Raw genomic sequence first — 27,019 nt, 5'->3', positions numbered from 1 at the left:
TAACCAGAACAGAGTTTGTTTTATTGAGACAGGTTTATCAGAGGAATCACTGCAGAGACAGTTGATGATAAAAAGGTCTTGTGATTCCATATGCATGTCCCCTTAGCACTGAAAACAACGTAACATTTCTGACACAAGTACACTACATTGTATGACTTTTGTATATACAGTGTCCACATTTACAAATGGAATACCAGGCTGAGGGACTGGCATAATCTACTTTACTACCTGGTGATAGATGTTTGTGCAATATTTTTGTTTTTGGTTGTATCTTTGCTCCAGGTCTGTACACAAGCCTTGTCTCCCTCCTGTGCATCCAGTATTGCACCATTAGCCCTGGACACGATGTGCTTGTAAGTATCCACATATAACTTTTAATACAGCGCTGCTTGAGGAAATTTGTCCAGCCATTGTAAGTCACCTGTCTGGCTGATGAATAGGTATTTCATGGTCCTTATATCTGACCAAATAGGCAGTGGTGATGTGCAGTATATAGTGACAGATCAGTTACCAAATGTATAACTGAACTGTATGCATCAAACTCATCAGAGATGAAACATACACAGGACTCTGGAAGGGGGAGGATGTTAAGGAAGATAAAACACAGAACTCTGTCCTAATGGAGGAATACAGAGGCGCTATATGAAACATTACGAGGCTGTGTACATCAACAGTAATCTACAAATTGGAGATACTGCTGGCATTTTAGGAAGTTAGAGGATATCCTAAAGAACCAGTGTTCTCATTTATAGAAATCCCCCCTATGCAACTGTATAGTCATAATTTTCCAACCCTTTCTGACCCAGTGAAAATTGTTACTAAAACAAAATGATTTTTTTTTACCATTAACAACACAGACAGCAGTGAAAGCCAGAGGGGAGTTTTAACCCTTTAAAAAAACTTTGCTAAAATATATTAATTTCAGTTGGCCACAAACTGGTTTGACGTGCAATCTGACCTCCCTCAGGGCACAAAGTCTAAAGAGAATAGTAAAATGCTCCAAAAACGTTCTGCTCTTACAAGCTGACAATTTTTTTTTCAGTACAGAGCTAAGGAGGGAGAAGAGACAGGCAGTGCAGTTAGGGTTTCTGGTACTGCCTTGGTGGAAAAGGTGAAGGGTGGCTAGAAGGCCAATAGTGGATAATATGCGTTTTCCAAATTTTCTCTTTGCTATTTGACAGGGACCAGCCAGTAGCTATGGATGCCCTAAAATTGCTGTGATATTGCTTTAAAATCCCTGCATAGTGAGGCAATTTGGTACCCTGTGTCGCCAACTTATGAGGGTCAAAATGTTCTAAGGTATTGATTTTAGGAAGGGATTCCCTGGCAATTTTGAAGGAAATATATTTTCATATGTAGGTTGCTATCGCCGAACATATAAAAATGTAGGTTGTGTGGCTTCCCCCGGTTTCAGTAATAGGATTCAGAAAGTACTGATAGCTATGGTACAAGCATTTCTGAAAGTAGGGGTCAGCAACAACAGCCTATATAAAACTCTCAGGTAAACTATATACACAAGAAAATGATGTAGGTGAAATAATGTAAAACTATACTTATTTAAAAAAAGAGACAGAAATGACATGCACCACAGTGACTACAGCAACAAGAGGAAAAGACCTGTTAGGACAGGCATGATGTGCCAATCCTCTATGGCAAATTAATGCAGAGCAAAATAAGGCAGTGGTACAGGACCCATGATGTACACAGTCTCTGCACAGCAGAGGGATGCCTAAATGAAGACCTAAAGTAGCCACTTATTTAGACACAGATCCATCTTTTGTTTCAAGCAGTGGTAGTGCAAGGGACACGTACAATAGCTCATTGGAGAAGAGCTCTGATCTGCTTGGATGTGGTGTCATCATTCAGGTGACGGGTTGTATATCTGAAAGAACAGAATAAAAGATGATGTTACTGAACATACTGTCTTCACTTACCCATCTGTGCTGGTGCTTTTTATACATACAGTACCTGAGAGCATTGAGAAGCCCTTCTGTGCTTGTTGATGGCTGGTCTTTCAGCACCTTGATGCAGCCTTTCATCTGAAAACAAAGGCGGCACGCATGAATTGCATATAGAGAACTGCATACAGGTCAGTGTAAGGTGTGTGTGTGTGTGTTACCTTCACGTGAAACAGATATTCAGTGTAACTGATTTTATAACGGTGATGTAATTTATTCTATTTCCAAAGTTTTGGTGCTTGTTGTGATGATACTTGAAACAAATGTGCAAATATACAGCATTGTGAAACAGTAGGTGCACTGCATGAAAACTGTTGATTTTTTTTCAACATATTTGAATGGGCAAATATTAAATCTTTATTCAAAGTTTGCCTAGAAATGAAGGTGATATACAAAAAATTGACCAATTTGTCATGTTAAAAAAGTACCACTACTTCCTGTGCCCTTCTCCCCCCAGCTTCTATAAGCTGCAGGTTTGGGCAGTGGTCATCATTGGGAGCGAATATGATTTGCTGCTTCAGTGGCTGGACTAATCTCTCTTCCCTTATCTGACAGAAAAAAAAGAAGTAGGAGAACAGTGACCAGCTATTCCACTACCCGCCTGCATGCTGCTAACCACCAAGATCATTTGTTACTATTGATTGTGAGTAGTGGGAGAGACAGTAAATTGTAATGGGACTAACTGCCCACCAAGAAAAGTGGACACCAACGTAAGGGGGCACACCGAACAATAATCACTAATGTAATGGGGTACATTAAGCACTGAGCACCAATGTAAGGTTGATGCTGAGCAATAAATGTTGTATAATATATACATTTTCCTATATTTCACAATTAATACTATATAAACTATGTTGTACATTACTTAGGGCTGATCACTCACTCTATGTGCTATGTTGTTTGGTATAGTTCCGAATGCTATACTCTATACGCTAGTGTCCTAACGACTGCATTCTTTATACTGTGTAGTACATTATAGAGTCATTAATAAATATATCAGCATAGTTGCAGCAGTCATTTGTGGATCCTAGTGTTGGTCACGGTGCAACAGCCCCCCCCCCCCCCCCATTCTCTTTTTCCAGTGTTTCCTGACTCTGACAATAGTAGAGCACCACTGTGGTGGTGTACACATTACAATGGGCAATACACAGTTTTCGAAACATTCTTGGGGCGAACTTGAAAGCTGGGGCACACTAAGTTGGCATGTAAAGGCCATGTATTGAGCACTTCTTGCAGAAGTGTTTGTCAAAATTACATCTACAATATTGCAGTAATTTAACCTGCATGGGCGGCGTGCTAGGAAAAAAAGCCCTTGCTGACTAAACTTTCTAAAGTGCTGCATGACAATGCAAAGATAATATTAATTAGTAGGAGTATAAATAGCCATTGAATATAGTCCAGGCCTTCTGTAACAATTTACTGACTTGTAAATAAAAATCAGAGTTGTTTGATGACAGTAAAAACAGAAATGTTAACATTTGAGATTGCTTTGTCACCTGACATCCTGACTGGCTTGCAGTGATTGAATTACCTATGAATTATACATGTATTCCACAGAATACCATTACATCTATTCATATTGTGTTCAATAAATGATTTAAAAGGTAATGTCTTCTTTTGTTTTTATTCAAATTAATCAGCTTTATCTGTAGGTACTGTTTGATTTTTTTAAATATAACTTTTTATTGAGACATAACCAGGTACAGAATATATACCAGTGTAATATTTGTCCACAGTAAAAAATAAACAGTTCAATCAATGCAAGCCATAAGAACAGTACAATGGTGGATAAAAAACAAATTACTTCCAAACCTGAAACCCAGGATATCTCAGTAACATTTTACAACTATAGTAGGGTCAAAATAAGGGAGTGAAACAGAATGGGGGAGGGGGAAGATGAGAAGAAGAAAGGGGGACAGGTAGGGGGAGGGGTAGCACAGGTACTGCAGCATTGTCCAACAAACCATTCCTTGACACATACAGCCAAGAGTTAAGTGTCAACTAAAACTTGATCCGCTTGGATCTACAAATCTTGTGAGGACAGAGTGGTGAAGACAGGGGTGTTGATAAACTGGATCTAAAAGAACCAGGTAGTATTAAACTTCTCGGCTGTCCCAGAATAAGTAGACATCATGCCTTCCATATGATATACGGTATGTCTTTAACCCTATTAAGCCAGTGACCAACAGATGGTGGTGTAGGTACTGTTTTTAATGCAAATCTTTTGTATGTCTGTTCAAATATGTTTACAAAGTTACAAAATTTTCTAAATGCCTGTGGAAGTTAGATATCTGCCAGAGCTGACTTTGATCCTGACTTGACCTAAGACACTAATAAGCACTCATTCAGTAAAGTACGAAATGTCTAAAAACTAATTACGTATACTTCATAAGTCAATGACTTACAATAAGGACAGGATCAGCGTGACAACCCTGAATTTGTCATCCATAAAAAGCCATCATTTTGGACCCCTAATTTACTGTTGTAACTGATTATCATAAAATTACAGTTACAGAATATAAGATAAAATGTGCAGGGCTTTTTTGAGGGTGTTGAGAAACATTTTTAAAAAGGATAAATGTTACCATTGCTGGTCATCATAGGTAGGGTAATTAACTGGTATTCACGATGATCCAGTTCACTGATCTAAACAAGTATTCAGGAAAAGTTGCCGTAAAGTGAGAAGTCTTTATCAGTATACTTGTTCCTGGTCAGTGATTGCTGCTAGAGAGCCAGGATGATGGCCAGAACAGTAGCGGTTCAGAAGCTGCAAAAGTATGACATTACTACTATTGAGCCTTTTAAAAAGATAATACTTCCAACTTCATTGTACTGTGGCACTTTTATATAACAGATTTTTATACCACAGTTTTAAACTCAAATACTCACATCAATTTTAGAGGTTTTCGCAAATGCTCCAACAGGATGTACATGATCATACAAGATGATTACACCAACCATGACTCGCATACAGAACAGCAAGGTCTCGTTGCTAGTGAAACGGCTACGGTAACCACTAGAAAAAGGAGCAATGATACAACAAATCAACTCAAAACAAAAGAAAATTATGTAAATCAAATCCTATAAAAAAATACTATTTTATTTTTAAAGTAAGAGCACATTGCAACTCGTCAAGGCCATAGTTCGCATGTCACATATCCAGGGGTAATCCTGCCAGGATCTAATTTCAGACTTAAAACTTAGGTCAACCAGAAAATAAAATCTAATTTAGAACTACTAACAACTACCGTGTTTCCCCGAAAATAAGACCTACCCCGAAAATAAGACCTAGGAGAAAAAGAAAATAAAAGCATACATACCGGTAAATTAAAAAAGTACTCACCGAGACAGCTCCAGATATCTGATCCTGCGTGTGTCCTTTATGCTGGTTTCAACAATAAATGTGTACTGTAGTCTTCTTCATGGAAAAATAAGACATCCCCTGAAAATAAGACCTAGTGTGTTTTTGGGAGCCAAAAAAAATATAAGACAGTGTCTTATTTTCGGGGAAACACGGTAGTAGCAGAATGACCTTTCTGAGTAGCTAAAAATTGACATATTAACATAGTAAAGGATGTAGGCATAGGATGGATACATATGGTGTTAAAATACTTACGGATTCTCAAGCATAACCCTACATACACATGCCATAGTACTCAAACAGTCCGTTGTGTCCTCAATCGGCAAGGACTTGTTCTGCAGAAGTGTAAAAGAAAACCATGTTAATATATGTATTCCAATCATCGCACACAACATGCATTCAACCATATTCTTCTATTTTTTTTGCTGTAACACACCACATACAGGGGAAACTATACAATGTTTTTCAAACGTTTTTTTCTATTTTATTATTTGTACCTCAGAGACGAACTTGGTAGTTGCATTGCTCAGCGTTTTTAGCATAGGTGTAGCATCCGCATAGAACAAAGACATGCGATTGGCCATCTCGTTGTTTACATCACACTCCGCATCCACCTAAGGTAGTAAAACAGAATAGGGGCTTTGAAAAATCAACATAAATGGGTTTAAGAAATTTTAAAGCATCATTTCACAGCCTTTACCTGGAAATTATTTAGTCGGTTGCGGCTCACAGTCCGTCTGTAATAACTAAAGTCATTTTGTATTGCTGGATTTGTCATCTAAGGAAAATAGAGATGGATAAAGTTTATTAAAATCTGTTAAACAAGCACTGTTTTGACTTTTGGAAATATTCATTTAAATGTGTACAATAAAAGAAATTTGCAGGATTATGAAATCTGTTATGCTGCAAGATGTTTCCTCCTTCCAATATTGAAAGTATACATGCTTAAATAAGACAGAATCAAGAACAAGACCTAATTTGTAAACATTTCCCTTTTTACCTTGCACAGGATAGAGGAAGCTATATGTATCATCCATTAGAAAACTGTTTGATCCAAGGTAAATACATGCCTGTTATTTTTTATTGTTTGTCATGCAGTAACATGCTTTAAGGAAAAAGTGATCCTACATAGAATCATTTGGTTGACTTTGCCTTACTCATAGAGGCAAGAGGACCCTTTAATGGGTTGCGCTTAGGTTGTGCAAGATCATTAGTTAAATCTTAAAATATTTGTCATGTGCCCTATCTCCATACTGACACTACATGTATAGTATACTACAACATTATTAATATTTTTGTAGTAATAAAACATTGACACATTATGCAGTTCCTTGGATAACATATAGAACGATTTCAGCTACTTCGACCCCAAAAGGTGTTGATAGATTAATTCTTTCATCACATTTGTACCTCCACTAGCACAATTTGTAATACAATCAATCTGAAGATAGTATGTACAGAAAAAATCAATAATTGAATATTTAGAATTTAGTGTATAATGGAAAAACATTTCTGAAGACATGGGAAGAAATGTCCTAATTGTGATTTCATACCTTGAGCTCATCAAAGCTGAGAGTAAAATGCAGGATCTCAGCAAACTGTTTGGCCAGGGCCTGCTCTCTCTCCAGGTGCTGTGTTGGAGCATATGGTGGTGATGTAAGTGCTTCCAGCAGGCTGTGCAGTGCATTTTCTATGGACAACAAATATTGCCAGTAGAGGAAGTTAGCAAACTGCAGACATCAATATGTGTAATTTCTAAGGAAATCTTATAGGAGGAATGTTACATTGCAGCAGTATAATTTTGTAGAAAGTACATAACAAAGTAAACCTTTGCATTGATTTACAATAACATTGAATGCCAGGTTTGGTTGTGACACTATAATGAATTTATTAGACATGAACTTGTCTAGAGTATGAACAAATCATGTAAAAATTACCAAGTCGTAGAGAGAATTCATAGAAGCGTTTAAGTTTGGCTACTAAGGGACACACTGAGCGCCATGCCTCCTCCTGTAGATGTAGATCCAGTGGGTTCTGGATTGCCTGAATAAAACACAGGAAATACTTACTATACTTTTACATGATTGTGTCTGGAGGTATGAAATTGGAATAAAAAAGCTAGAAAAATTTACTCCACAATTATTACACATTGATCTGTAATAGTGCTGAGAAGTTTGTCAGAACAAGAGGTTAAAAAGAAAGTAGTAAGGTATTGGACACATGGTTGCTATAACCCTAAAATAACATTTATTCTGAGCAGATTTGGTAGTTTAAGGAGACCAACCCCTCACAACACAGACAGTTCTTGATGCTGAGGTTTGCCTGGCCACTTCCCTGACATTCCTTTTGGCCAGTGAGACAACTCATAATAGTGATGAGGATTTTTAGGGGCCAGGGCAAAGCAAGACAAACAGATTGCCTTGAAATTCTTGGTCTTCCACCCCCTCCCCTTTCAGAGAACATACCATTTCTCTTTCTGTATTTAGTGCTACTTTGAATAGTGTATACACTTGTCCCTCCACGGAGGTATATGGATACATAAGAGACCAGGTGATAACATATAGGATCTCTAAAAAGGATCTCCTCCTTAGGTAGCTTTTTACAAGCCACCAAATATTAAAACAAACCTTGCAGGAACTAGGTAAAAAATAAGTAAACAAGTTTATATGAAACTTTAGCATTTAGTACTCTCTTAAGCCTTTGCAAAAATACACTAGAAAGATATGTTTGACAAAGGTAAAATTACAAACACGCACAGAAAAAAAGCAGAAGTTAACTTTATAGGTCATCTGCACTGATTTTGTACTCTGCATGCAAGTACATTGTTGATCTGGGCAAAAAGGAGGCTTTAAAAACACACACAAGCCAAAATCAAATGCCAATGGGCAGATCTGGCATTTAGCGCAAGTACAAAGTTATTTTGAGCAGAAAAGTACAATGTGAGAATTATGTGAGAACTATTAAGTAAACATTTAAGGTATTCATAGAACTCCAAACTAAGAAAATGAACAGAAATGTAGATGTCGTTTACAGCAAATTATATGTTACTGTGTTCATCCAGTGAATAAAAAAAAGTGGTATCGGTAACGTTTCATTTTTATCGACCAGCCAAAAGTCTGTGGAACCCCAGGATTTTTTTGCAGGTGTCATTTTGGTGCCCAGTGCTGGAACACATACCTGTGTTTTAACACTCAGCACCTCACTGCTACATTGCATAGGGTAAATGTAGCTTGCACCTTGTTGCTGTAAAATTAGGCATAATAATAATGTGGATTTTCTCCTGATCTGGCTTGCTGCTGGCCTATTTTGTAGGAAGAATTACAAACATGAACAAATCTAAGTAGAATAATAGTGGCTGATATCAAAAATTAATGTCTATTCATTCTTTGTTCCCTTGTATAAAAAACATAATAACAGTAAAATAGGCAAGTTTACATAAATGTTATAATGTACATTTACATGAGGAAAGGCAGCCAAAGAGACTGCTTTTGTTCCTTATGGAAGGTTTACAGTATAGCAATTTTTTAATAATTAAAGTAGAATGGTTGCTAAACTGTTTATTTACACTGGTCTGACTCTGGTAAACCTACATCTAAATGGGTTTTGTATTCCTGTATTTTGCACATTAACATTATTCTTTGTGCAGTTTTACTAAATAGACTTGATCTTGTGTATAAGCATTATTGAACATCAGTTATGCAGGGCACAGCTCACCTGTCTTATTTCTTGTCCTGCACCTCGGTATGATTGTAGTTCAGCCAGGATACTCTGGGCCTCTTCTAGGACAGAGTTGACTTGATTCCACACTACTGTTTCTGCCTCTGTGGGTTGTGCATCTAAAATTCCCAAACATAAACAGAGAGTGAACGTGCCTATGACCACAGAGCTAGCAATTTTTTTTACAACCAATTTTATTACAACCCATTCAGTGTGGTAACAAAAATACAGGTTTTTCTAAGAGAAACATTGAACATAGTTAGCATTTTCCATAACATTTTTAACGACTGTGAGTGAAAGTAGCAAACATACTGTAGGAACCCCTATATATATTCAGTGTGGGTCCAGTACCAAATAAAATCTCTGTGAAATACATTTTTCTTCATTGAGATGATTCTTTCTAACAAATCATTTCTTTTTCTACCAGGTTTTGTCTCTGCCTAGTTTTGAAGCATTGTCAGAACCTCGCGTTAAGGCGTTGTAAATAAAATAAAATACATACAACCAAATGCTTTTTCACCTTCATCTTATAAAGAATGCACTTTAGATACACAGACACATACATTGAGCATAGTAATTAGGTAAGTACAATTGCAGGTCTTGGATGTTGCTACATATTGTAAGCACAGGGTATACGAGAAGTACACTACCACACCACAACACACATATATTAATGAAGAGATAAAATGATTAGTCCACTATGCCTGTCATTCTGAGGGATATCCCCAGCATACAGTTATAGCCATGAAAATAAATTAAAGAATAGGCACACTTTTTAATCATTATAAAATGATACATTTATGCAAGCAAGCCCAGGGAAAATCTTCCCAAATATCTGCAGACACATAGTTCACATCATATGAAGATACATATAAGAAAGCATTCCCAGACTCATTTTGCATATGCATACTCCCTAAACTAGCTTGGACTGACAGACATAAACAAATAACATGAAGGTTCACAGGGAATGCCTTCTTTTTCATATCTTTGAAAGACATTGCAACATGTATTCTTCTTTACCTTTTGACACTTTCTATTCATTTCAAAAGACATTTGCATTAGCAAGTGATATAGAAAAATTCTGATTTTCGGGTTGGTGGCTTGTGTTTTTTTTTTTTTTTTTTACAAAGGTGCACTTATTTTTTAAATTTACCAGACAAGGCCCATCGGTTTCTTTATCATTTGCAATGTTAAAAAGCAATCTTTAAAATACCAGTGGCCAATGTGACTAAAGCTGACCATACGGTGCCCATTTCTGATTTTGAAATTTAACATTAGTAGAATTAAAAAAAAATCTTACATGAAGCCACATGGAAGCAGAATTATCTGTATGTATTTACAATGTTCCCAGCACAAGCACTGAGCTTTGTAAATACATCAATAGACATACCCAGGGAAATCAGTAGTAAATTGTTTGTTGTATTAGTAGAAGCAGTGGTAAACTGGTGAAGAATGTTCCTGACTACAATCATTTTACTACGTACACAGTAAGATTATAGAAAACAATTTCATATCATTCTCCATGTATGAGCAACTTTACACACTGTTAGTGGCCAAGAGGTTTTTTTACACAAATTATTCAAATTATTATACCTTTAAAACCAAATTTATGAAATGTTAGACACATAAAACATGCAATAGCTCTAATCATGGCACATCCCATTCTCTCTGTAAATAATAGTATTCTAAAATGTAGAATGTAATTTCTATGGAGCTAAACTCAATGAGATGAATCTATACAAAAGAACATAATTTAATATATGATAAAACAAAACAAACTTAAAAGTATAATGAAATCAAAAGAGAAACATGGAAAAATTAAAGTGATCTCACGTTCAAAGTCAAGGAAAAAAGTGGGACACTGTTCTAGGTCGCTATAAGACAAGACTTTTAGAAGGTTCCCCATCTGATACCTGGAAAAAGAAAGACAAAAATGAGGGAATGATGGGTGGGGGAAAGTACTATCACCTGGGAAAATGTTGCCTTCAAAGAGTAATACAAAATGCTTTATCTTAATTTCACTTGGATAGTTCAGTATCAAGACCATTGAAAGCACTTTAATTCCTGGCTGCAGCCATCAAGGAGACATATATGGAAAGTCCATATGTAGGAATTATTTCTATAGGTTTGCATGTTTGCAGGATTTGCATTGGGCATGGAACTCAGAAGCACAAAGGGAGATATATAAAACAGCATCAACCTATTCGTTTTTGTTCAGGTCATCAGCAAACCTCAACAAATATAGCAGTGCTGTTAGCAGAATCTGACACTGATCAAGTCATGATTGAAGTTTGTACAGAATACATTCATAGTGCCATGCCATAAGTCTTACTGAGAAACTGCCATGAAAGACAATTGATATGAATTTTAATGAGATAAGATAATGGGACCCGATAATTGTATTTAGCTGGGCCTTTTTTTTATCCTTTGTTTAAACCTTCATAAACATATCAGAAGATTGTCGCCCATGAACGGTCACACGTGTGAAAATCTGGTGCGTTAACAGCATTCCCCAGAAGTCATTCATCACTCTGCCCTGCCAGATTAATGAAGCTCCAATCAGATACCACCATGTTTTCTATGGAGAGGAGCACAGCGGGGTTCCAGTGTCTTATCCTCCCCCACCTCTATTCATGGAACAGAACAGTGCTGTGTATACAGCGCTCATTTGTTCATCCATCACTGTAAACGATCATGAAAGATCATTTTCAGCTATAAAAAAACTGACATCTATCTCATATATGTATGGAGCCTTTTATTAAAACCTGTATCTAATATTGAAACAAAAATCAGCTACAAACATGTCCTAGTCAAATGCTGTATTTTTCATTTAGTCACATAGAGCTGTGTTTAAATGGAAGTGTTTGACAACAGACTGTGTATGACTTGCTTGCCAGCAGTTCAGGTGCACTTTTATAGGTCATATTGCTACAAAAATGCAGCACATTACAAAGCAGACCTAAATACAGCCTCCGAATTGCCATGTGTAATGTTTGATAAAAGTCAAAGGGATTTTGCTGACCTACATTTGATGAGCGTTCTAAACTCTCATCAAATGCAGGTAAACTGCATTTGTCGTACTATTATGCATTATCCATGGTTACGTCAAACTCTTTTCAGGGATGCAAAACATTTTTTAGGTTATATATCACACTGGGATGCTTTTGTAACATACTGTACATACTGCAGCATTTAGTCTATGGTTCATTTTGATTTGTACATTAAGTATTTGATCAACAACAAATGAAAGAAGAAATTAATTTTTGTATTAGGTTCATAATATGTAACAAGGGAAAACATTGAACTAAAAGCAAATATATGCAGCTGTATTTAAATTATGACATTTTTTATTTTTATAAACATTTTTACATTTTTATCTTTTAGACATTTTTAATGCAGGTAGTATACGAGCCTGAATTTGACCTAGTGGCAGCCACTTGCAGTCCAGTTGCATAAACTGGGACAAGGAGTATCCGCAGAAGGAGCCAATTAACTCTGCTGCAGTGCTAACAGCATGTGGATAGGAGAAAAGCACAAGCAGATGTGCTCATCAGCCTGCTACCTCACCTATACTGTTCAGTTAAATGGTCTCCTCTACTGAATATTAGCACTGGATGGACACAGGGATCCTTTGGCTTGTAAAACAGCTCTCATGTTACCTGTGCTTTAGGATGTTTGACTGGAGCTCAGCTCGTATTTCTATTTTCACAGGTGACATTATTTTTGTTCCATAATCAACCAGCTACCAGTTACCACATGAAACTGCAAATACTTACAAGTAGCTGAAACAAGCTAATTTCCTTTTATATTATGTTTACAGCACATTTACAGTATTTTACTTTAGTTTTAGAGATGTTTTTCTTGCTGTCTGATTGTTAACTTGCATACACACTTCCAATTATAGTCGTTGGAAAGGATCTTTCACCATCCTTTCCAACGACTATGCACTGCATGATGCATGAATGAGCGACGTACATACAGCACCATTTAGCTCTATGCAGAGGAGAGGGGAGAACGACGGAGCGGCACCCTGCTGCCCGCTTCCCCCCTTCCCCTGCATTAGGATTATTCGTCGTTCATCGTCCGTGGATCCGCCAGGACGGACGTTCGGACAATTAACGACACACGCTGTACACACTTTAGATTCTTGTCCGATATCGGCCTTGTGCCGATTATTGGGCGAGAACCATTGGAAGTGTGTACGTCTCTTTAGACTTGTGGTCACTACTGTCATTCAGATTAAAAGAGATAGTTAAACTCACAACACAGAATTAAAGGGAAAAAGTTTTGGATTCGAACCATTGTTCCGGTGATTACTGTCTAAATGGAGACTTCCCTCACACTGGAGATATTCACAGGCAGGAACTGTGCTGCATCCAATATTGTGATTCACTGAAACTGCTGATTTTATTACATTTTTTATCATAATTTTTGTGCTTGACACACAGTGAAACTATTGATTAAGCTAATTTTGTATATAAAGTATTTAAATGCTAATATTTCACCAATTATTCATTACTTGGTTAAATAATTCAGATTACTATGTAAGTTTGTATTCAGACATATTTAAAAAGTTCAAGATTTAGTTTTATAAAGACTTGTAGTAACTTAAATTATTTGACCCAGTCCAATTCTTTTTTTTTAATCTATTCCTAATTCTAAATTTGAAATGTTTCAGACTGATGAGTCACTGATTGCCAGTCTATAAGATTTCCGCTTCAAGAATGTGGCTTTGAAACTCAGAATGTTGCTGTGTTTCTACTTCTTCTTTTTTCATTTCATTTTACATGATCTAATTGGGAACACCACAAGAAAAGGGAAATCTATGTTCAAATGTTCTTGAATTTCTAAAAAACAGTCAATGGTTAACAAAGCAAGTGTGAGAACAGCCTTAAAAACTAATTATAAAAGTACAGAATGATGAAGCCTGGGTTCAGTCTGTTCACTCATACAGGCCACTAAATTGTTTAATTGTGATAACTAAATAAGTATAGGGGTTGCAGACATCTGCATAACCTAGCAATAGACTGCACAAACTTATAATTTATCTCATCAATTCAAAACTAAAACATATGATCACTACCTAGATTTGTAAACGCATAGGAGGCCACAACGGAATAAATCCAAAAACTTGATTGTTTCCAACACTTTCTAATATTATATAGCGTCAGGTTTGGACACTTTGTGAGTAGGAAATCATGGTTTGTGAGGAAAAGAGTATTCTAGTCAACCAGGGTGAAGAGAACTGGTGCTGTGCTATGAAGATAAACAGTTACATGAAGACTGAAGCAAAACAGAGAGTAAATGGCATGTACAGACTGTAACATAGAAAAAACAATCAAATTTCATGCTCCAGCAGACACAAAACATAACATTTTAGAGACCATGAAAGTTAAAGTCCAACTAAACCCAAAATGAAAGATAAACACACCAGCAATCAAATTCATTAGTGAAAACAAACAGTATGTAGAAGCAAAGTGGGATAATGTGTTTGCACTCCTCACTTACACCCAATTCCTCCTTTCTGAATTCAGTCACTAAGAGGGTCAGTCAGACGTGACCACATTATAAGCAAAGAAGCAAGATCAATAGATGAGACGCTGCATTTTGTAGCAACCCTGCATTACAGTGGATCATGTGTTTGCACAAGAAGACAGAACTTGTAGTCACAGGATTTGGTGTTGAGGAATTGTAGGACTTCCCCCTGATAATGGGAAACTAAAAGGCTCAAGAAGTCCCAGCTGTGTGGGTGGGTGCAAAGCTTGGGTTTTTGAATTTGTAAAGTTCATTTTTATACATAATACTTGGAATTTATACTAATTAGTTTGATAGCTTTAGAAATATGCCATGTTCTTTTTTGGGGGTTTAGTTGGGACATACAGGGAACATATAGAGTTTTTCCATATTTTTCTTTTATTTACTGTGACGAGCACAGATATAAGTTACACTTTCTTTTTCATCAGGAGGCTCAGCTAAGTGGAAGGACAACCAAAAAGAGTAATGACAGCCAAAGTTAAGACACACTTGAGTGTACATTAGTAGTCATTCTTTACAAGCAGGAAAAAGGAGTAATAGAGTCTTTCTGTAAAAACCAGAGAGTAGTATATACATAGAACAAAGGGACTAAAAGTTTAGATTCCATTTTCATGCTGTGGGACGGTATACAAATGGCACAATCCAACAACTGCTGCAAAAGAACAACTTCTTATAATCTTAAGGCTGTTGACCACTAAGGGCAGGATCAGACCTGCTTCATGATCAATGGATTCCATGCGGCCCTCTGCAGCTGGCACTTTGCGATCCACACAGTCACTGGCACCACAGCACTGGTTCATGAAGAGCCAACGTCTGCAAATTTGACAGCTGGCATCTGTAATTGCTACCAGTACCGCTTACTGCCACCCTATTCATTCTCTATGGGGCTGCTGCTGGGAGAAGCTACATGTAGCCTCTCCCCAGGAGCAGCAGTTCTCTGGCATGAGAAAGCAGTAGGCAAATTGCAACCTCATACCCAGTGTCAACATAGCATGTCTACTACTTTATAAGCTGTTCTTACAATGTGTTAATAAAATTAACTACTTTCTCTTCTTAAAACATTAAATTACTGTGCATATTCTTTTAATGCGCATTATTTATACAAATTATAATTATATATTATATGAAGACTTTTGTTGATTGATATTTTATAGTAACTGGTAAAAAGACTAAAAGCTCAAATTGGGAAGCTTAGAAGAAATGAATCAAAAACATAAAAACGGTGAGAAGGGGGTTAATAGATATTTGAACATATTTATCCAGAACAGATACATACATACGAACACTTATCTGTGCGAAACTTTCACATGGTGAGCATTGCTTCAGATATAAAACATACAAAGTAGAGAAGTTGATTGGTTGAAGTTTCAGAACTGGAGCAACTACTATTTTAAAATACATGTGCTAATTAATGTGCTATATTGGGTTTCCACTATACACATAAGGTGCTGCTCATACATACAGTTTTGAATAATAATTCCTTCTCACAGGCAGGTTCCTTTTATAAATTCCCCCTTCACCAAGAAGTAAATACCTTGTGATTTCCCTCACTCAGCAGAACTATCTCATCAGTGTGCTCAAATCATGTGAGCAGAGACTGTGACAAGCAAAACCACGGGTGTATTAAGCCTCGTAGTCAGAATGTCTTCTGTGCTGGGATTAAAGACTGTAATGGAATATTTTCTTCACAGTAAATGTAACCATTAATACGGTATTATTTTAGGATATGACTGCTTACTGTATAGTTCATATATTCTACAATTAAATTAGGACTGGTCGTAAAAATGTCACAATTACTAGGTATGTCATTATTCTAGAAGTGATCAAAAGACAGAGAGGACATTTTCCATCATTGTACTAGTTCAGTGCAGGTTTTCCTAATAATATTAAATGGGGACACTACATGTTTATTTCAAAAAATCAATAACTTAATTTATACATTTAATTTATAACATTTTGAAAATGATGGTTGGTTAGTAAACAGCATGAAGAGAAAAATACAGACTAAATAATAAAAGTACAAATAAAGATTTCTTATTGAAAAAATAAAGGAAACACATGCCTAGCTTGCTTGCATAATGATTAGTCCCCTGTTGTTCTCTTACTGTATGTGTTATAGAGTGCTGAGGGGTGCTGCTGCACATTTTATGCATGATCTCAGTCAGTATTAAACTCTATGATTTCCCTCAGGCACTCCCTTTCCTTTACATACTCTATTCCTTTCATTTACACTCCATTTGTTACTAGTTCTGTCAGTACACATAACAGTTCATACGTCACCCTACTGCACTTTACATGGTTGGCTTAGCTTTGCAGGTAGATTTAAAAAACCCAAGTTTGTATTGCATTAAAAAGACATTGCTACTGTTTGAAGCCTGCAACGTACCACCTATTTAGCCACAATGGTCAATCTGGTTCCCTTAATCCTTTTTTTCGTCAGTCAACTTGGGATATTTACAGAAATCATACAAATTACAAACAACTTACTTTCAAAATCCAGAAAAAAATGTGGACAGTTCTCTAAATCTTTTCCCAAAACTTTAATAAGATTTCCCATGACCCGTCGACCTAAAAGAAAGAAGAAAAAATATTATAGAAAGAAGAAAAAATATATACATAGATTTTGCATACATTTCTGACATCCCCAGTGTTATGGAGAGTGAGAGGTGGCTGGTTGTCCTGTAATAAAAGCATAGATATAAAGTATATTAACTGCATATAGCGCCCAATCTTACATGTTTCTAAAGTTGTAAGATTCTTTTATACTTTGTTCACGGAAATGCAGTTTTTTATGTTACCACTTCTGTTTTTGTCTATTTCTGAGCAGCAAAAGGAAGCTGCTAGTCAGTTTGTATTCCTCACACTTCCTGTGTAACAGACAGCAATCAGCTCATTGTGCATATCTGTGTTGATATACAAACACCTTATAAAGAGACCGTGTGAGACCCTGGGCTTCTTCCAAGGCACATACATGCTGTCACAGTCTCCATGCAGTAACCTGTAAACCACAACTGGCCCTAAGCTTTAACAACACTAGGATACCTGATTTATAATACCTTTTGAAAATATTTACATATTTATTATGAAAGGATTTGAATGAAGGCTGTCTTTGGTAGAGAATGGTTGGTGGATCTATCTAATATAATATGACATTAGTATACTAAAGTAGACCTGGACTCAAACTATGAGGGTCTTATAGTGAACACCTAGAAATGGTAACTGTGCCTGAGCAGAACCCAAGCAGTAGCCAAAAGCAGTCCCAAAAAGATTTAATTTGTCTAGAATTCTTTCCAGTATTGCACCTCCTGGTAAGTGTGTGTGCCTAGGCACTCCCGTTCTTTAGACTCATAGCTAAAGCTGCCTTTGGACTAAGATTTAAAAATGTCACTTTTGTGCTGCTCGTTGTTCTCCTAGAAACTTGCTAGGGAGGACATTTTACCAGAGGACTTGCATTACATGGATCACTCAACTTCATTTTTAACTTCTGCTCTTTTGCCACTTCCTGAATATTACCCCAGCTGTCATTAGATCACTATTCACCAATGAGGCAGCTTTGTCATGAGGAAGCAAAGCACTGCATCTCCACCAAGATAGTTGCCTCCACACAGGACTAAACAAGTAATGTTAAGTCCGTACTGGGAAAATCAACTACAGGTAGCCTACAGGCAATGAGAACGACTAACACTTTAACCTGTGTCTGTCTTTTTGGTCATAGCTTCACCAGATTCTCATGGAAAGTATCAGAGTTTTTCAATTAAAAAAGCATGAAGAGCAGAGAATATTGATCGAGAAATTTACATACTGCACGCAGCTAAACCTTACTAGAGGACAGTCAAATTCTGTTCATGTTTCTGGATCCAAAGATTACTATATATGAATAAGGATCACAAACTTAAAAAAAAAAAAAACATTGCTTTAGTGAAATGGCCTAATCGTCTGATCGCACAAGATCCAGCATTAGCAAGACACAAAGTTTATCTTTGCATTTGTGATCATTTTAGATACGCATTGAAGAAATATGTAAATGGTTTCCAAGGGAAGACCATGACATGTAAAACAATACTAAATGTATTTTTGTGACCATTCGTTTTGGGTATTTAGGTTATATTTATATTAGTGCAAACAAGGTATAGGGGAGCACTACACACATGAAAAGCTACAAGAATACATTTCAGAATATTTGTGTGTCTTTTTTTCTAACTACACAGAAACATTAATACACCTGTTTTCTGTTACTGTTACAGGTCTGACAGATTAAGTCTCTGTGTAATAATTTAATGACAAGGTCATTTCAGCATAAAAACTTATTGCAAGGGAACTGATACCCACTGATCTCAGCATGTGATGAATCTCTAAGGTATGCCAGGGTTAATGGAATGACATGTTTCCAATGAGCCAGTGTCTTATTTTCTCATGGATTCCATCCCTCTCTCACCAATTACAGCTCTTTGACCAGCAGCTGGAGCAGTCACCTGGAGTCACTTCATCAGCACTGAAAACTGCAAATAAAGTACCCAAAGTCAGACATGTGAATAACCACAATCACTCAGTAATACTTCATTACTACTTAGTGGCCTATGGCGAATGACAGTACACCATCCTTTTTTAAGTCCTAAATCCACATAACATGGAAAGAGTTTCTCAATAGCATTTGAGAAAGAGGCGAGGAGGAGCCTCTACACAAATATAATACATATAATGATTTATTGGCATTGGATCAAAAGTGGGGGATGCTATGTATTTACTGTATAAAACATTGCACTTCTGTGTTAACTAGATGATAACCTGGACAGGAATTTAGCAAAAGGGTTTTCGTTCCCCAACAGGGAAAGTTTGCATGGGTTTTAAAGGTGCCAAATATCAACACTAACAACACAATATATGTTAAAAAACAATTTGTTGCAATTTATTATACAATATTATAGAAATGTATCACAAAACAATAAATGGGTGCAAAATGCAAAAAAATGACATTTCAGTAATAACATGATTTGTAATGATACACTTTAACTTTTACAGTCCTTAACGCGTTTCACCAATAGGCTTCATCAGAGGAACAGAACTTTATTAGTACCGCATCTATGTATTTGTTCAGATAGTGGTTGGTGATTAGGTTGGTATTATGTCATTCAAGCATTGATGTTGGAAAGCAAGATTATTTGTTTAAAATCCATACCACCGACTTTCTTGTGCAGTTAAGAGCACCTTTTTTGTTCTTTAGTTGTTAATTTTACTGGGGTCACTCTTTCACTGCTTCCTGTCTGGACAGGAGTTTAGCAAATGGTGACAAGCTTGAAAAAAAAGATTGAGGTTTGTGAAGCTCAAAATAACACAATGATCTTTATGATCTTCTACCCTTTGTACTTAGATTGAAATGCTACTAATAACTTACGTTTTTTACAAACAAAACAGAACCATAAAATGTTAAATTAGGAAAAACGCTTAGCATAGCTAAAAAATTTAAAAATAGGTAAGTAATAGAAAACTTTATCTTGTGTGAAATTACTGGTATTTAGCACGCAGAGGCTCCTGAAGAACATAGCTGTGAAACTTCCATATAGCCAATCATGTTATTCCCATATCACACATAGTATTTAAATGTTGGTGGTGGCTGTTGAAAGGATATTTTGTTCTAAGATTAAACTGCTGAACTCCCCAGAACCTTATATTAGTTCTATTAACCTTTGATCCACAAGCACTAGTAAATGGTAATATTTGTAGCCCAATCTGGCCACCTATGGCTGCTATTTATGGTCTGTAAGCACAATTAAAGTGCCAGGAATCTACCCATGACTCCCATGGCATCCACAAGGCTTATAAAAACACCTCATTTATACCTGCTTGACCTAATTCAAAGTTTTGGCTAATTTACATTTAAATGTGTAACATTGTAATATACCTAAATTCTGGTGCAAAAAACTGTTTTATACTATATTTTATTGTAAAGTACTTTTTGTCTAAAATGCTTTAAATAATTTTGGAATTTGCTTTCTGGAAATAGTTGTCATCAGAAATGTTAGCATGTTACAATAGTACCCTCAGATATTTTGTGAGTTTTAACAATGTGGATTGATGCAATTATGTGGGCATTAATTAGATCAATTTAATTTGCTCTGGAATGTAGAAACTTATTATATGTACCCTCTGATAACCTCTGCTGTTTCACCATGAGCCCCTTGTCAGTACTTGCCCCACGGTTCAATCGCACATGGCAATAGACAGCAGCCACTCTGCATTCTGGTTCTTCTCACACAGTAAGTGTGTGTATACTCTCTTTAGCCTCTGTTGGCGATATGTTAGTCACTGGTCCAAACAGGGCTCACAGCAGCAAAGAAAATCTGTGCACTCCTGGGTTTTGCATGCCTTGCTGTTACCTGTAGTCCTCCAGCAAGTAGTTGTCCTTTCAATGCTGCTGATTGCTAATTGCTCATATTAGGGATTCATTCTTGTACTGCTGTGGGTACGTTATTGTTTCATACTTGTTGCTGATTCTAGCTTCACCTGACCCTTCACCTGTTTGCCACCTTGACTGACCTCTGCCTGAATTATGTGAGATTTCTCTGCCCTTTGGATACCTCTCCTGGCTTGTTGTTTTTCCAAGTATGACCCTGGCCCAGTTTTTTTTACCTGTTCATGCCTAACAATTTGGACTTGAGCTAGCTTTTTCCATCACTGTGGACCTGTCTGCCAAGCAGACTTACTGGCTATTATTGTTAGCCAGTATTTATTTAGCGCCAACATATTACGCAGAGCCTTAGGTTCCCATAAGATTAGGGCTTTCTAATATTCCTTCTGCTTTAACCTGCAGTACCACATGGACTCTATTCTTGCCCATGGTGCTTATATTGAACTGCATAGTGAAAAGGGGGATTGCAGATTTGCCAATATACGTAACACCAGAGGTGATTGCTTGCATACCTAAGTCTTGGGGGCAACCGAGTGCTGGAACAGTGCAACTAGCCTGAGCGGGGACTTATCGGTGGCTGAGCGGGGATTTATCTATAGGTAAAGTCTATAGTGATAGATTGGGGAATTGCGTCTGGTTAAGCAGTCGTATTTGATCCAAGGCTTTACACCCCCAAGAAAATAAATGATGTGTGCCAAGTTTCAGGCTAAAAGTGAAACCTTTGATTTCAAGTAGCAGGTAAAGTGTGCAGAGCACCTAGTAGCCCTTATTACCCTTTCTATGCCTGAATACCTGAATGTTAGAACATTTTTGTTAGGCATAGCTATGAGCCTTCCTGATGATGAGCTTTACTTTTTTTTCATCTCATTTCTTTTGGCCAGTAAGAAAGACCTTTATACTGAATTGCCAATAGGAATGTATTTGGCTGGAATAGAAAAGGCAAGCTAGATATTTGACTTACTCATTCAGAAAGGCCTGGCACCCAGGTGTAGAAAAAGATATAGTAGATGTTCCTGCTAGCAGCTTTATTTGTTTTGACAAAATCATTCTTTTTTTTAAACTTAGGACCTTATTTAAAATTACCCCTTGCAGCTTTGCTCACAACTGGCATTTATAATGATGCCTATAATTCTTAAAACAAAGAAATAATAATAGAATAATAGTTATAGGAGTTATGTTTGTAATATTACAAAACTAGTTAAAGTTATATCTGGGTTGTCTGGACTGTGTGCTAACCTGGCACAGATACCTTGATGATGTATGTTTTAACGTGGGTACAAGAGAGACCTTATGTACTGGACTATCTGATCAGCACCATCAATACCTAAAATGTACTTATAAATTTAGTACAACAGAAGTTATTTCTCTTGACTTGGTGTCACAAGAGTTTTGTTTGTTAAGTTATTTAGAAATCCCACAGCATCAGTCTACTCACTGACTGAAATCCCAAAAAGATGTTACCAGCTCTTCTGTTTTGCCTACATCAGCTCCCTTTCTGTATCGCTCTGTCCATCTGTGCATTGGTTTAAAGTCATTTCCCATCAAACAAAACAATTACTATACACTGTGTGTAGGGACAGGGTGCTTTAAAAATGTAGTTCTAGGGGTGTTAGTAGGAACTGAGCTTCCACGTGCTGCCCCTGCATGAATCTGCTGATGATGCTAATGAAGGGAGAGGTAAAAACAGTTTTTTCCACACAGTAATAAAGTAAAATGAAAAAGCATGCTACTAAATGCTCTAGATGGGGAGGGGGAGGTTAGGGGTTAATTTTGCCCAATGCTTTGACATACTATTTAAAGAAGCAGGGCCTTATTTACCAGCTTTCACTTCTACATTCCTTTTTAGAGAAGCGTATTACTTTTGAAGCAGAACAATACCTTCTTCCCTAATATCCTGAAAGTGAGATTTATCTGGCATTCTTTTTTATGCTGTAATGCAGGGGTGCCCAACAGGTGGATCGCGATCTACCGGTAGATCGCAAAGGCAACGCGAGTAGATAGTAGAACCCTGCCTTTCAAAATAAACTCTATTAAATCCAACTTTTTATTGTTGGTAGATCATTTTGACTTGGTCATTTTAAAAGTAGCTCACAAGCTCACAAGCACCACTGCTGTAATGCCTCTACTACAATATACAGCTAGACAGCAGTGTGAAGCAAAACCCCGTGAACAAGTTTTTATTGTGTAAGAATTCTAACGTTGCCCACTGAGTTTTACTGACAACTGAATACAAACAGTATACAGTGAATGAATAAAAGCTAATTTTCATGTTTGGAGTTCCCCAAACAAAATCATTGGAGCATTGAGAGGCAGCCTCCATGATTTTAATCAGCATGCCAACTCATTTATCATACAAGTATGGCTGTGTGAGGTCATGGTGATATTGTATCGATTCATTTTATAAGGGGTGAATTGGAAGGACATACTGTATGGTTTAAAGGGTATTTAAACTGTGGCTACTAGTGTTCTTAACAGATGACCTTGACCTAACCTTCCATCCACTTTCAGCTAAAATATAATTAAACCAGACTAGCCTTATGCAAAAATCTGAAAATCTCATACTAAATTATGCTTGCGGTGTAAAAGGTGTAAAAAATATCATGTGAAATCTGATGTTCTTTTTTGAAGTGACAGACCTCACAAACCTACCTTCTGAGATTTTGTAGAAATAGTTCCCTTTACTATGTCAAGAAACATCATGTTGCAAAGTAACATTTCCATGCCATGTTGGAGCCCTTCATCAAGACTTTTAACTCCTGCCATGTAACTTGGTGAAGTAGTGTTGTGTGTCTAAGAAACACTGCACTGTGAATTACTAGAATTGTGGGGTGTGAGCAACACACAATGCTAGCCAGTAAGCATGAAGTATTGTACTTACATTATTGTAGGTGATTACTGGTATAGCATGTGACAGGTATATGTTTATTGACTGTGTATGCTCCAACTAGTGATTTGAAGCTTACACAGGGCTTCTTACTTTCCCTCCCTACAACCAAATGGCGCAAAACATATATGTATAAACCCAGCTGGCGTGGGCTGTGATGACATACATTACAAAAAGAACATTACAGGATTATTTTAAATCTTATCTAAACTCAAGAACAAACATGTAATAAATTGCAGCTTACTGGTCCATAGACGTGGTGTCTGAATTTATTTTCTTAGTTAAGGCTATTATCCTTATTTTAACCTGGTGATCCTGCCAGTATTTCTGTGCTAGGGAAATGTTCACTTACATTACGGTATCTGTGGAGGAGCAGCATTGTCACCCTAGGACAGGAAGTGTTTTATAACTATTCTTAATTTTAAAACATAGGGGAAGGTGATCTGTAGTTCACCAGAAGAGCTACAAAAAATAGTAACAAGAGTAAATTATCAGCTTACAATATTTCTGTCAACATCAATTCATAGAGATAAAACAAACCAGGTTTATTAGTATATGTATATATTATAAAAGGGAGCATTAGTATATGTATATATACAAAAGGGAGCAAATAAGAGAAGGTCATTGTCAATTACTTTGAGGTATGGTTTTATGTGTGGTTAAGAAAAAGTGTCTTTTCTAACTGAACCCTTTTACTTTCCCAAAAATTAGTAATATTTGCATTTTGGTTTGCTGATCCCTTTTGTTATACAACACAAGAGACTACAAATCATTTAAAAACTTTAAAAACCTGCTTGAGTCATATGCTGCACCGAGTTTGTTTTTTCTTCTGTTGGACTGTATACTGTATGTGTGACAACATTTAAAAATTTATTGTAATGTGATTTAATTTTAACAAGATTGGGGCCCTCCTATCTGTTAACTAATCATCACAAGTGACACACAGCTTGGTTGTCAAAGCTAACCTAGAAGTAACATCAACTTTACTCATCTAAGTAGGGTACATTGGTGTTCAAGAAAGGCAATACGCTCAATCTGTGTAAACAGAACATGAATAAAAAATCCCTATTCCACTATTACTGCTGTGACAAGCACAGCATGCAGCATCTGAAACATTTACTGCTTAGAAGAAAAAATTAATATTTTATTATTCACCTGCATGTCATACTGACAAAATGTGATACCACCATTTTGGAGCATGTTCTCTTGTGATAAATAAAGGAATTCTGAATCTTAGCCATAGCCATAACCTGCCTAGGCTGGCTTTGTGATATCACATACACTGGTACTGGTCATACAAGAACAGAATTTGATAGTCCATTTTGATCAGATTTCCTCCCCAGCATGCCTAGGTTTGGAGGGTTTCCTGTAGGCAATACCATATTGCAATTACTTGTCCTCGTTTATTACCCAGTAAACAACTAGAAAATATCCACATTTTTTTAACCAGATACATTTGTAATGGAAACAAACTTACAGATGATCCATACTGCATTCATTTTAGTAAACTCATTAGCATTTTGTAACAATGTTTAACAATGTACTCTAATGAATAGGATTCTCTCTATATATTTCTACAAAGAAGAATTTATTTGGCTACACAGAGCAGTAAACAAAGTGACTGACCAAACATCTTTTTATTTTTCCAATGGTTGCCCATTTTAAGCATTTAGAGATTTTTGTCAAAACTAAAAGACGTGATGTACGATATCCTATATCATACAATCAGAAATAAGCGCATATTGCCCCAGCTAAAGAAAAATGGAGAGTTTATACCTAAGTTAACTAATATTTTTAATAAGTGAACATCCATATGGAATGGCTCGCTGCATTACTTGTAACGTATACACTAATAACATTTCACATTGACAATTATAGATTTTGTTTGTTTTTAAAAAAAAAATAGATTAAAGTTCCACTCTAAGGTGACTGCATTGCACTAAATATCTGGCACATGTTAATAATAAAATGTAGCATCTTGCACGTTACTTAAACAATAAAATTAATGTTTGACATTTCATATACATCAGCTTTGAAAGATGCAAAAGACACATATGCTCCAAGTTCCTCCATGCTGGCCATAGTAGAGGGTCACTTTACTATGTGCAGGCATGGTACCACTGCAGACAACTCCCAACCTTCCCACTCCACTGCCTCTCCCTCTGAATCAGCTGTGTCTAACACAGTGCAAATCCATTATCCAGCATCACTAGAGGGAGCAAAGATTGGAAGGAGGGGGAGAGGCACAGTGCGGCAGGAGAAGTGAAGGAGAGAAAAATGGAGGGAAAAGGAAGAAGAAGGGATGGAAAGAAAAGAAGCTGAAGGTTACAATTGGGAGAAATTAGTATGACACAGTTCATAGCTGATAGGTTTGCTATGCGGCATCCAAACTAAACATTTCCAAATGTCCTACACACTCTGATGCCACTTTCTACACTATTGTGAACCTGAAACATTATACATCAAGGTACATCAGCAATATATATATATATATATATATATATATATATATTACCCAGATAGTTATTGAAACATTTTTGTACACGCCAAATAATTAAATCAAATTTGCTTCTTTCCGTCATCTGCCCAATATTTAAATGACAATATGTAAACCATGCATTGAGTGCTTTTATTGTGCATGCATAGACATACTGCAGACATGTGATAATAAATGCTAACTAAATACATGCACACATAATAATAGGACTATGTCTAACAATGCCTGTCCAATGAACATAGATATAAGTGAACATAGATATAATAAAGTATGGGCAATGTCCCCTGCTGCCTCCTAATAGCACACATACAGCACACTCACCCCACAGCCAGCAGCAGGAGCATGTGAGGATAGGAGAGTCAGCAGCACAGTGAGGCTGTGTGTGTATGTGTATGTCTCTGTACCAAGGAGTCCTGCAGCTGCTAACTGTGCAAAATACATCACAAAAGCAGACACCCTCCCCCCAGACCAACTGTGACGTCTACATGGGCAGATTAACCTCCTATATGCTGAGCCCTCGCCTGTTACCCCCATATGGAGCATCAACACTAGGATGATCACCCCCAGCTAAGCACTGCAGAATATTAACCCTTTCAACATGGATGGTAAAAATATTATGCTGAGTGTAAATTAAACCAAATCACAACTGGACTCATTATCC

The 27,019-nt window shown here is 36.8% G+C and overlaps 1 protein-coding gene across 5 annotated transcripts; it reads right to left on the bottom strand.

Annotated features, from left to right (window-relative positions):
• Positions 1-26,761, bottom strand: LOC140335125 (CYFIP-related Rac1 interactor A-like). 5 transcript variants are annotated; one of them, XM_072417553.1, is made up of 12 exons: positions 26,680-26,761; positions 19,007-19,070; positions 17,059-17,139; positions 9,034-9,155; positions 7,257-7,362; positions 6,873-7,009; positions 6,020-6,097; positions 5,817-5,933; positions 5,575-5,654; positions 4,848-4,974; positions 1,969-2,039; positions 1-1,882 (listed from the first exon to the last, which is right to left on the bottom strand). In XM_072417553.1, exons 3-12 carry the CDS (start codon positions 17,126-17,128, stop codon positions 1,819-1,821), a joined length of 972 nt encoding a protein of 323 aa, XP_072273654.1. In that variant the 5' UTR covers positions 17,129-17,139; positions 19,007-19,070; positions 26,680-26,761; the 3' UTR covers positions 1-1,818. The 5 variants fall into 5 exon arrangements, with proteins under 5 accessions (XP_072273654.1, XP_072273647.1, XP_072273639.1 ...); XM_072417546.1 differs by having other exon boundaries at positions 18,901-19,070; positions 26,680-26,737; XM_072417538.1 differs by lacking the exons at positions 19,007-19,070; positions 26,680-26,761 and adding exons at positions 10,870-10,949; positions 18,901-18,968.
• Positions 26,762-27,019: the final 258 nt, after the last annotated feature.

The sequence above is a fragment of the Pyxicephalus adspersus genome, chromosome 1 (assembly GCF_032062135.1).
Source record: "Pyxicephalus adspersus chromosome 1, UCB_Pads_2.0, whole genome shotgun sequence".
Taxonomy (NCBI): Eukaryota; Metazoa; Chordata; class Amphibia; order Anura; family Pyxicephalidae; genus Pyxicephalus; species Pyxicephalus adspersus.
This window is presented reverse-complemented; position numbering and strand designations above follow the sequence as displayed.